Source organism: Metschnikowia bicuspidata, assembly GCF_001664035.1.
Source record: "Metschnikowia bicuspidata var. bicuspidata NRRL YB-4993 chromosome Unknown METBIscaffold_1, whole genome shotgun sequence".
Taxonomy (NCBI): domain Eukaryota; kingdom Fungi; phylum Ascomycota; class Pichiomycetes; order Serinales; family Metschnikowiaceae; genus Metschnikowia; species Metschnikowia bicuspidata.
Genome location: NW_017387731.1, coordinates 4,196,377 through 4,207,818, shown reverse-complemented (window position 1 = coordinate 4,207,818; position 11,442 = coordinate 4,196,377). Strand labels below are relative to the sequence as shown.

The 11,442-nt window shown below is 44.4% G+C and overlaps 3 protein-coding genes across 3 annotated transcripts; 1 reads left to right on the top strand and 2 right to left on the bottom strand.

Annotated features, from left to right (window-relative positions):
* Positions 1 to 1,561: 1,561 nt before the first annotated feature.
* Positions 1,562 to 2,231, top strand: METBIDRAFT_118136 (uncharacterized protein). The gene has a single exon (XM_018854099.1). The coding sequence runs from the start codon at positions 1,613 to 1,615 to the stop codon at positions 1,970 to 1,972; it is 360 nt and encodes a 119-aa protein (XP_018714602.1). The 5' UTR covers positions 1,562 to 1,612; the 3' UTR covers positions 1,973 to 2,231.
* A 2,733-nt stretch (positions 2,232 to 4,964) lies between these two features.
* On the bottom strand, positions 4,965 to 7,910 carry AXL1 (Axl1p; the record flags this gene model as incomplete). Its single annotated transcript, XM_018854700.1, has 1 exon — positions 4,965 to 7,910. A coding segment is annotated over one exon (2,946 nt), but the record flags the coding sequence as incomplete, so codon positions are not given.
* Positions 7,911 to 9,128: 1,218 nt separating this feature from the next.
* Positions 9,129 to 11,061, bottom strand: METBIDRAFT_10289 (uncharacterized protein; the record flags this gene model as incomplete). Its single annotated transcript, XM_018853730.1, has 5 exons — positions 9,129 to 9,176; positions 9,318 to 9,687; positions 9,876 to 10,011; positions 10,073 to 10,422; positions 10,526 to 11,061. The coding sequence occupies 5 exons, from the start codon at positions 11,059 to 11,061 to the stop codon at positions 9,129 to 9,131; spliced, it is 1,440 nt and encodes a 479-aa protein (XP_018714600.1).
* Between the last annotated feature and the right edge of the window lie 381 nt (positions 11,062 to 11,442).

The following is an 11,442-nucleotide window of genomic DNA, read 5'->3' as shown; positions in this document are numbered from 1 at the left end:
TATAAAACGACTGAATGAGAGGCCAAACTGCGGCAACTAAGTAATATAAAAAGACTGAAGAAGAGGCCAAACTGCGGCAACTAAGTAATATAAAACGACTGAAGAAGAGGCCAAACTGCGGCAACTAAGTAATATAAAACGACTGAATAAGAGACACAACCGCGGCCTGAATCGTCGGACTCGATTGTTTTTCATACCCTCAGGTAATTAAATTATTCTCCGCTGCGATATGAAAATAGAACTCTATGACACTAATTAACTCACGATCTCAAACTTTCAAAGAGCAATGCTCTTAGATTCTATAATCAGTTCACACACATATGGATCATACAACGTGTATAAATACAAGAAATATCAATAATACCCTACTGTAGTATAATAAAAGTAAGACAAAAGTATGGACCGCCACAAAGCGAAGTGGTTCTGGTACAACAGGTGGGTCAGAATCCTCGAACTAGGCTATTTACGGCGCTAGATACTTGCTCTGAGAAATTCCTTCAAAGCCCATCCTAGCATCATCCATGGATGAGAAATCAGATCCATCATCGTGCTGCAAAAGATCGTGCATGAACAATTGAAATCAAGTACTTTTATCAATTTGCAACTAGGCTAGTCTGGGACCAGTTAGAAAACTTCCTAATTTTCTCATCCAGATAAAGCAGTCCGAAGCGTGAATGGTTGCTCGTTTCATCACCTCAAAAGAAGCGCTGGATTGAATCAATGTGGAAACTGACGTGAATCAGTATGCCACTTTTCAGCCAAATAATGCTACCATCTCTATGATCACAGAGTTCCTAATACATTAAAAAAAGAGATAAAGACCGTCCTTCCAAAGACTTGAAAGGGTGTTTAAAGCCATTTTCAATTTGTTACACGCATATCTTGAAATAGTAAGAGGACAGCTATACACTCATATTAAAAGTAGAGGAATCTACTTGTACATGACAGAGATTTTGAATGGTACAAAGACCATTCTTGTTGACCATGCAAATTTGTTCAAGATATTAGAAAGAGTCTGATGCTACTGAAGGAGGATCAGTTGGATATATACATGGTACACCCTGTGAGCACCTTGCTAGGCAGCTATAGAACTCTAATGCGGCAAGACTAAATGCGAGACTCGACTGCAACAATGCTAACTATATCCAGACAGATGTACGAGACCCACCTGTCAATGCAAATCTTTCCATCACAACTTGGTTCAAATACTACGAAACTAGATTGAACTACGAGATCACTTTGAATTACTGCATTATCGAATCGCGGCATCGTCCAACGCTTTGGCGGGAACAGATGACCAGTTTCTAGTATTCTTCGCTTTTCTAAGCCTTGTCAACAATATCGTTTGAAATTTGTCAAGAGACCCAAACAGGCGGTCTTTTCACGTTTCTGGTGATTATAAACCCGCAAGTTGCTGTTTTGTTTGGCGTGCATAGTCAGGGATATATTCAGTGACAGGGTCATCCTCAAATCGGGTAATTCGAAGAATCAAAATCAATAGTACATGTGATGGGAGCTTCAATTTTGCCTAGCTTGTGGGCCGTACTTGAATTTTGTTTTGTGCTGGTGTGATTGTGTCTTTATCCTTCATTTCATTATATTACTATATAACATGTTAATTATTCGGCTTGCTCTTAAACTTGGCGTTGCCTTCAAAACCTTCCCACCATCTCCAGTGCCTTTAATTTTATACACAACACCAGTGAGCTTCCTCAGCAGCTGCTCCTTGCTCCATTTTCCCTTATTCTCCCATCTTGCCTTCAAGTTTGCTTCTCTCCTGTTTTGGCGCGCGGAGACCGTGTCTTTGACAAGCTGCTTTCTTTCTCTCCATTCAATTTCACTCTTGAGTTTTTGTTTCTCTTATTCCTTTAATGCTTTCTTTCAAAATTTCTCGGCATTCTTGATCTTGACACCTTCTGCTTGGCTCATAAAACTGCTCCACTTTTCCCCTTATTTTCTTTTCGGACGTTAAAAGATCAAGCTTTCTTTGCTTGGCTTCGATCTTTGTGAAAATTCGCCTTGACATTTCTTTTTGCAGTTCCTTTTCTTGTATTTTGATCAAAACCGATCCTAATTGTTTTCAAGTTGGATATCATTTCGGATCCGTCAGAAAATTGACTGTTGCCGAAGAAAACATCAAATTCTTCATCCTCATCCTGTTCGTCATCTGACTTATCACTGTCGTCAACGACCCTAGCTCGCTTACTTTTAAGCTTTTCTTGCTTTCTTGCTTTTTGAGCTCTTCTCTTCTCCAACACTCGGTAGCTAGGCTGTCATTGAATATAACTTAAAAGTGTCGCCCCCACTTTCAACTTCAGAAACCTCGACATTTCATCTGTAACACTTATCAAATTCCAATACAGTTGCACTTCTGTGCCTGTTTTTTCCAATCAAAAGCTGAGACTCGTATCTACAGAATTGAGTTCTTGGTGGAGTGAAATTTCCAACCACAGTGTCAACTTCCTCTCTCTTGTATGATCGACAGATGCAATGTTAAAGCCTTTTTGTGCACAGAAAAATTGGGACATGTACAGCAGGAACACGAAACAATTGATCTTACTTGAAGAGCTCCGAAACCTGCACTATGTTCTGGAATACTTAGTTATTGTCATTACTGCATCCTCCCGCGCTTTTGGTAAGTAGGTAAACTTCGAATATGCAAAGCCTTAAAATATTTCTCAGATGTCCTAAACATTGAATTCCATTAAAAAACTCTCAGAGATACATTTTTTTGCTTTTCTACGGCACAACAGCTTGTCTCTACAGAAAGAGAGTTCACATTATGAACATGCGTGGGCCATATTCGGATACATGTTACTAAAACGCGGAATTGAATTCAGCTTCGACTTTGTCTCAACAAGCCCAAGTCAAAGCACTATGCCTGTACTGAAAAAAAAAACATAAAATGATATTTTGAGCCCCCAAACTTGGTCAGAATTATGGGGCCTTAGCCTGCCAGCGATCTCGATTCAGGCAAAAGTTTCTTTTAGTCTTGTTTGTTATGATCTTCGGCAATTTTAAACCTCAGATCCGTGAATGTTGTCAAGTACGCTGCTTCATAAAAAGTGCAAAAGATCTCAATCTTTAAACCTTGTTTCGGGGTAATGAATGTCTTAACTGGAACAGAATCGAATCCAATCAGAAAGGCAGCTTATAATATGAAGTAATGGTTTTTGTTTTCGATTAAGAGTAGTACTTCCAGAAAACCAGTAGCATTAGATGAAAGCCCCTATGTGAAGACCAGCGAAAACTTACTGATCGAACAGCTCTGAGATTTTTAATGATAATTATCACCGTGCTAAAGCCCGGTATTCCTCGGTGGTCCTGATGGTGAACAGCACATTTAGCAACTCTCCAGCTCTCACTATATCTCTAGGTGCTCTGAAAAAGTATCCCAAGATTGTCTGAATAGTGCTGAAAGACTGAACATTAAAAACATTCAGTCTACCACACGATTTATGTGTAATTTAGAGGCCGACAAACAGCACGAAATCCGTGAATGCTATTTTTGGCTAAAAGCTGACTTGATATAGTCTATGAGGCAAGGATAGAATAAAATAGTTTCAAGCCAGAAACTCAAAGATGATACGATACGACAATATCCCATTACTTCATAGCGATCTGAGACACTCGAGGCTTTGTCATTTTTTATAGTGCTAAATCACAATCATTGGGAAAAAATTTATGAAAAGAATTGAGTTCAGTTTTTAATCTTGCGCCGTGTAATATTTCTTGTTAAAACTCAAGAAAACCTCGACTAACAAACTAAGACACCAGTCAGCACAAATAATATATACTACTTTTAAAACAAGCCATCGTCTCAAGAGAAGAGAAAAAGATGATAAAGTGCAAATATGGATCAGGTAGTATCTATCCATTGGCTCCTTTTTAATTTTTCCCAGCTTCTAACTTCCAACAATTCACTGAGAAATGTTAAGGAGTTCCAGTAAAGAGGATAAGTACTCGAGCCTCCGACAACATGATAAACCCGAATACCAAGGGGCTCATCAATAGCACGACCCAAGAATTAAGCTTTCATACTTTCCGTGGCCTCGCTTATATCAATTTCTTTCGGTATCATCTCTGCGGGAGCGATCGCATACGTTTATCAAAAGAATAATCAGTACATTTCAATTTAACTAATCCACATACACGGTTGTACTTTACGTTTCCTGGCTTTCATCCACTTACTGTAATTCGAGGGCGCTTTGACGTAATATTTACTGGTACCCTCTGCTAGCAATCGCGAGCTCCCAAAAAAAATAGTGGCAGACTGCCCTGAAAATCAAGTGCCGGCCTCATTTTGATGAGAGCATCTAGTCACTATTTATATATCAATGATGAATCACGCCAAGAATCGAATTAACAGAACATATCCGCCAGAATGACAATTACAAATATATATGACACTAAGAGACCATGTGTAGCTGTATTTTACGATTTGCACTCAAAAAGAAGACTTTTGTTGATATCTAAGTCCGTGCGAGCAGTATTCAGCTTTCTGTTCAGTAGCATCTTTACTACTGGCATGCTACAATACAGACAGCAGGCTCACCGAAATCAATATTGACTTTGTTCACACCGTCTTTTCTGATAGTTTTCTTCACCAGATTTGACTAATGCACTGATTGACATTTCTTCTGCAATTCCTCCACAGAGCTATATGTCTGGATTCGTACAGCGCTTCCACGGCGAGGAGACTTCACTTGCTTTGTGCCCAATTTCTTGAGAAGCCCCCCGAGCTTGAGTTTCATTTTAAATTTCTGGTACCGCACGGCCTGGCCAAGTCCAGTGAAGTGGCTCTCGAGGTCCAAATCCCGCAAGGTTTCTAGGTCCTGGCACAAGTCCACCGCTTTGAGAAGCGACTGCTCGGAAATATGGAGATTGGCCTCCTGGAGCCGTTCAAGCACGATTTTGCTTATCATTTTTACTTTCTGCTGCCGCGGCATTTCCTCGGCTTCTTTGCTGATTGCCACAACGGATCGGTGTGGTGAGCTCACGCTGACCTTTTGGCGGAAGAAGTGGCGGAATTGCTGCAACGTGATTTTTGCTAGCACGCCATGGTCGATTCTCTCCTCGCATGCCTTTCCGCCAAAATTGTATGTTTTATTGAGAATCTGCTCCAAGTTGTTCCAGTGGATTGTGTGCTCATCTTCATTTCCCTGGCCACTGGACCCGTTGACAGGCTGGAGACTCGAAAACAAATTGGTGGTGGCAGTATCGTCGCCGGCCAGCTCATCGGTGCTTTTTGCTAAATCTTGGACGAGCCGGGCATATTGCTGCTCCGAAAAGCTGTCTATTATTTGCTCTAAAGTTGTGAGAAATTCTTCAATCTGCTCCACCAAAAAGCTGCAACTGTGGCTGGCGGTGGGAACGGTGATGTGGATGCCGAATGTCTTTTTGAACATACGCATGCCCGTGAATATCCCATAGGCCAAATTCCGTTTCATCCGCAAGTCCTCGAACGCAAAGGCAGAAATCACCAGCTCCACCAACTTGGCCAAGACGTAGGTCGTGAGACTGCTTCTTTCACCCATCTGGATATAGTAGTACACCACAGCCAATGGGTCTCCAGAGGGACCAGCCACTTGGAGTGTGCAGCACTCTCCTCTTGGGAGCAAGAAGCTTGATTCAGGATGGAAAAGGGGTTTGGAAACGCCGTTCCCGCCGACCAAGCCGCAGATATCCCGGACTTTTGAGAGATCTGGCTCGCCTGCGTTTCCAGAAACAAGGACGGATGTGAAACTCGGACCCGCAAGTACACAGTGCCCAAGCGCAGCCACAGACTCGATATCAATGAGCTCCAAGGCCTTAATTCGCTGGGCTGGCAAAACGAGGCCCTCGTCGAAAAGCACGCTTGCCATAACAAAGACAAGCTTTACGCCCGTCGCATTCACATACTCCTCGTACGTCCTACGGAGAAGAACACGTGCTCTTTTGAGCTGCTGGTATGAGCATTGGTGCATGGACCCGAGGCACGTGACAAGCTCTTCCACCATCGTCGACAAAACTTCGTGGACAAGCGTGCTGGGCCCGCCTGCGGTGAGCATCAACGAAGGCTCGCCATTCACATTCACGTGCACGGCCCACGAGCAGCCGAGCGACTCAAGATTGTACAAAATGAACTGCAATTTTTCGCCCACAATCGACGCCATGATCTCCACCCCTACGAGGCTCTCGGCATCGGCAGCCACCAGACTCAACTTGACGTGTGCACTGATTTCTATGTCTCTGCTATCAGCCAAATGGTGAGACCAGATCTGCAAGGAATCCTCGCCTGCCCAAAGCACCGGCTGCTCCCTTGCCGTTTCCAAGTCCCTGTACTTGGTGGCGGGGCTCTGCGTTTTGGCCTCTACCAAGAACGATACTTTCTGAGCCAACTTTCCAATAGGCCGAGGAACCTTTATTGCAGGGAGCGATGGTTCCGGCAAGCCTGAAAAGTCGTACCTCAACTTCGTGTACTCGAAGCCAAAGTACTTGTCTTCACAGAAAACGGGCGTGGGGCCTTCAAACTGATTCACGGGCAGAAACGAGGGGCTCAAAATCTGTACAAGAAGCCGATTTCGACATAGACGGTTCCGAATAGTCTGCTTCATTTCCAAAGAACCGGTTTTGTTTCCGCCTGCTTCTCCTTTCACGATGCCTTGGATGTTTTCGGTGTTTCTTTGAAGGTACTCGGAGTACGCGACAACTTCCTCGAGCAGCGAAGCAGGGATCTTTTTGCTTTTGAATTGCACCTGGTCTACAATCTGATACTCATCTATGATCGATTCCAACTCCGAGTCGGCAATTCCCACAAGCGTGTTCTCAAGAAACAGAAGCACCACCCCCAAAACCACCTGGATCCGCCGCATGCCTTGGTTGGTAGCCTCAATATCAATGAGAAGCACGCTACTCTCCTTGCAAATCTCCTGCGTGTGCACAAACACGTTTTCCGCTAGCTGAGTTGTTTTCTTGAGTTGATAACAGAGCGAGTCCACAGACTCGTTCCCTATGATATTACATAGCAAGGTCTGGGTGGTGCTCACAAATGGACCGTCATCTTCACAAAACGGAAAGCAAAGCCTTATACGTGGAGACACCTCGCTTTTGATGAATAGGATGTTTTCAGCCATCTCGTCAAATACACATGCGTTTTTCGAAGGATTCGTGAGACCTGAGGAGCTCAGTATGCTGGGCATCTCTTTCTTGCCTGAGAAATGATGCGCAACTACTTTTTTGAGATGGTTGGTGGATTGCGGACCCTTGATCACCAAGGCCATATTTTCTGGCCGGAAGTTGTGCGCGTGATAGGAGACCAATTTGGCCTTGAGAAGCTTTGTGGGTGCCTCGGATAGCGTAGCCAAATTGCCTGTAGCAAACCTACTGAAAGGATGCGAGTCTCTCGTGAGAAGCCTTAGCCCGTGCCACAAGATCTTCTCGATGTTCGATGTATTGAGCATGTGCTCCTCATGCACAGCTCGAGATTCTGAGCCTATGGAAGCAGATGTAAACTTGAGTTTAGAAAAGTACGATGCAAACACCGGAAGCATCGAGTCCATGATAAACACATTCAGACTGTCTTCCGCATAAGACGAGATTTCGAAAGCGAACGATGTCTGGTCGCTGCCAGTATATGCGTTCATGGATCCGCCAGAATTGGATACCACGTGCCGGAGTCGAGTTTGTGGCCCTCCCAGAACAATTAAATGCTCACATAAATGAGCCAAGCCATGGATTTCATCTGGGTCTTGGAATGAGCCGCATCCAACGGTCATGGAAACAGATACCATGTGCGAAGAGCTATCATTGATTAGTAGGCACCGGAGACCCGAGGGCATATGGACCAATTCATATTTGCGGTGAGTATGTGAGTCTGGAAGATTTAAATGCGGGGCAATAGACTTGTAGCCTAGTATGGATGATGGCATCAAGGAGGAATGCCCGGACTTTGGGTCGATTTCTATGTGGTTGCTTGCTTGGCACTTTCTGAGAAAGACGACAGGAACAGTCTCAGTCAGTAGATATGTTTGTATGACTTTGGGAGATTATGGGTCAGTAATTTCGGCAGCTTCGCTTAATAAGTAGTGGGGCTTGCTCACGTTAGATACTTTCACGATGAGATCATGTTTCCCTTTTGGGACTTGGGTGCAAATTGCGACATGGAACCGTTGCCTAGTTCGGCCGCGACAATGGACAATTGAGGCAGCTGAGCGCAACCACGCATAGTAGGTTTGATTTGGACCCCTGATTCAAATCTTCATTCTAGGAGACATCGAATATTCTTTCAACGGGATACTGGTTTTTGGCTGTGGTAAAAGCAGCATGTAACCTCGGGGAACAGAATCTTGAAACAGGTTGTACTTTTGCCCGAAAAAAATGGTCTTGATAGAAAAAGACCCTGGCTCCCGTAGCACCAATTATCAACACTAAAAACGAATAGCTGTACTTATATCTTGTCCGCGTGTTTGCATAAGTATTTGGTCGCTTGACGCGGGGTACTCGCTGAGCACGAAAGGGTTTCCAAGTATTTCGGTCCGAATTACATTTTCAATGCAAATCCCTGCATCCCAGAGCCTGGAAGTTCATGTTTCAAATTCACAACAATTACTACAACAGACATTTAAAGCGTATTAGTAAATTCGAGATTTACTTCATTCTTTCCAACATTGCCCTTTTTTTTTCTCAGAGGAACGAAGTATGTTCGATATGCATAAAGAGATTGCCTGTCTACCCACATCTGCAGATCCTCATCAGATAAGGTCTCAGGTATGTAATATCTTTTAACATGGGGCCACTTTCTTGTTTATTTTACTAAGAAATTTTTTTTCTGTGAAACTACAAGTGCAAAAACAGGTTTTTCCGGAAACCTTGACACCAGGTGAGTTTTGGCACTTGCGAATAATTTATTTGCCTTCAGATTCCAACATGAAATTAAATCTGCGAATCATGAAAAGTCGGTGACAAACAATACCAGTTGAAGCGGCAGAGACCATAGAAGTTAGTTGTAGCATGCTCCGTGTACGGAGTATGACCTGTTTTTCTTTGTCATTTCATGTCTTGCTATATTCTCTTGAAACATCTTCGAGTCTTTGAAAAGCCGAAATGGAGGATCAAACAACGTTGTAGGTCTTAGACCTACTTTCATCTCAAGACACGTCCCAGTCCCAGTAATCCGACAGTGTCAGGGTACAGGGCTGTTCAGACTGATGTGTATTCACGTTACATGCATGGAGTCCTATTATATTTGGGACTCTTCAAAGCCATGATCCATACACCCATAGTGTCTTTAGACACCGGTCCACCATGTGTTAGCGCTGGTTTGGAACTCGGCGCACCCGGTGATCTTGTTGGAAGACGTACCCACAATCACTTTGTAGGTGCCCTTTGTTCTTGTAGCTGTTCCAGTATGAAGTGACATCAAGCGTTGGAAGCTTCACCGACACCACCTTGCTCTCGCCCAGTGCCCACTTGGATTTAGCAAAATCCTTAAGCTCTTTCTTGGGGCGGATAATATTGGGGCTAGTAAGTTCCACGTAGAAGTGAACCACCTCATCTCCAGCCACCTTGCCTGTGTTGGTGACCTTGACAGAAACACGCACGTCGTCTTCCCCCAGAATAATGTCGGGGACGCCCAACTCAAAAGTGGTGTAGGAAAAGCCGTGGCCAAACGCGTACGAAGGATGCGTTCCGATTTTCTCGTAGTATCTGTAGCCCACAAACACATCCTCGCCTTAAAGTACGTGGCCCTGGGTGGAGCCGAAGTTCCAGTACGAGGTTTGTCTTCCAATATATTAGGAAAGGTCATGGACAACTTTCCGCTGGGGTTGACCCGCACAACCTTGGGTATCAACTTGTCTGTCTAGCCCGGAATATCCATACTCGGTCTGTCGAACCCTTCCGACTCGTGTTCCTTTGACAAGCCTGTCACCAATACCACCTTGTCTGCCTTTTTGGGACCGTCCCTGCCTCGTCCAAAGCTGCCTGCCCTGTGGACTTGGCCTCGGTTCCAAAACACACGCGTGCCACCTCCTGGTACTCGGTGGTGAGCTTGCACGTGGGGCTAGTCCCAAACTCAACTTTCAACCGGTACTTCCTGCCTCTTCCCAACTTAATTTCTGTGCGCTCTTCCGGGTGCCCATCCCCATGACAAACGCGTCTCCCTTGACCTTTGAGGTCTTGTTGTCAACAATGAGCTCGCCGTCCAAGAACATCTGCTCAGTGCCCAAACACGAGCAGCCAAATTGGTACTCTACAGTTTCCTCGGGAATGTAGTAGCCCTCAAAGTCAACGTAGAACAATTGCTGACCGGCAGGCAACTTCTCGGTGCGGTACTCGGACAAAACGATCTTGGTGGTGGCGACGCTTCTTTCTTCGATCAAGCCCCTGTGTTGTGCGCCGGGGCATTTACATGGAATGTGGCATTCACTCCCTTTTGGCCGTCTAAGGTCTGCATGTCCAAGCCAATGTCCGGCAAGATCTTCTCCAAAAAGGCCCCGAGCACATAGTCGAGCACAAGCGCATTTTCCCCGGTCTTTTCTTGGACTTTGTTGGCGTGATTGTGTAGCGAGCAGAAAAGCAAGCAGGGCCCCCGGTGGAGTTTCTCTTTGCCTTGAAGTTGGGACCAAGCAAAGCAATGGCCTCGTTTCCCGGGGTCTTTTCGGCGCTCAAAGGGAGGATGTTGTCCTCGTTCTCCAACAGCACAATGGACTCGCCAGCGTTGTTTATCAAAAGCTGGCTGACGGCCGGGTCTGTACTTTTAGACTCCGCCTGGGCCTTGGAAATTTTGGCCCCGAGGCAGTCGTTGACAAACTGGAGCACGTGCCGCACGTTGCCGTCAATGATTTCCATGTGGATTTCATTCCACACCACCACGTGGGAGGTTTGCACAAGCTCCCTGAAGCGGGTGGGGCCCGGCATTTCCAAGTAAAGCCCGGCGTCAGTTGACTCTTTCATGGAGTACACGCCGTACCAGTTGGACATCACCATGCCATTCCACTTCCAGTCCTGTCTCAAGACCTTCTGGAGTAGCTTCTTGGACTGCGATAAGTGCTCGCCGTTAACCCGATTGTACGCGGTCATTATAGACTTGGGGTTCGAGTCTCTCACTGCAAGCTGAAAAGGCTTCAAATAGATTTCAGTTCTATTGCTAGATTTCTCTATTACCTACATCTGAACTAATCTAGTTTTTACTTTTATTCACCTTAACGCTATATTATTATAACTCGCAATAAGGTATTTGCTTATATTTTTTATAACGTATCATCTAGAGGTTATTACAAATATTTATTTTGAAGTATCCATTAAAGTATAAGTATATCTTTTAAGTATTTTTTTTTGTACTTAATGATTAACCCTTTTAGGTATTGCGTTTTACTTAAAATAAGATATATATTTATTTAGTCAAGCTGTCTTATTATTGGCGTTATTTATGGTTTATATATATGATTGTTTAAATAAATC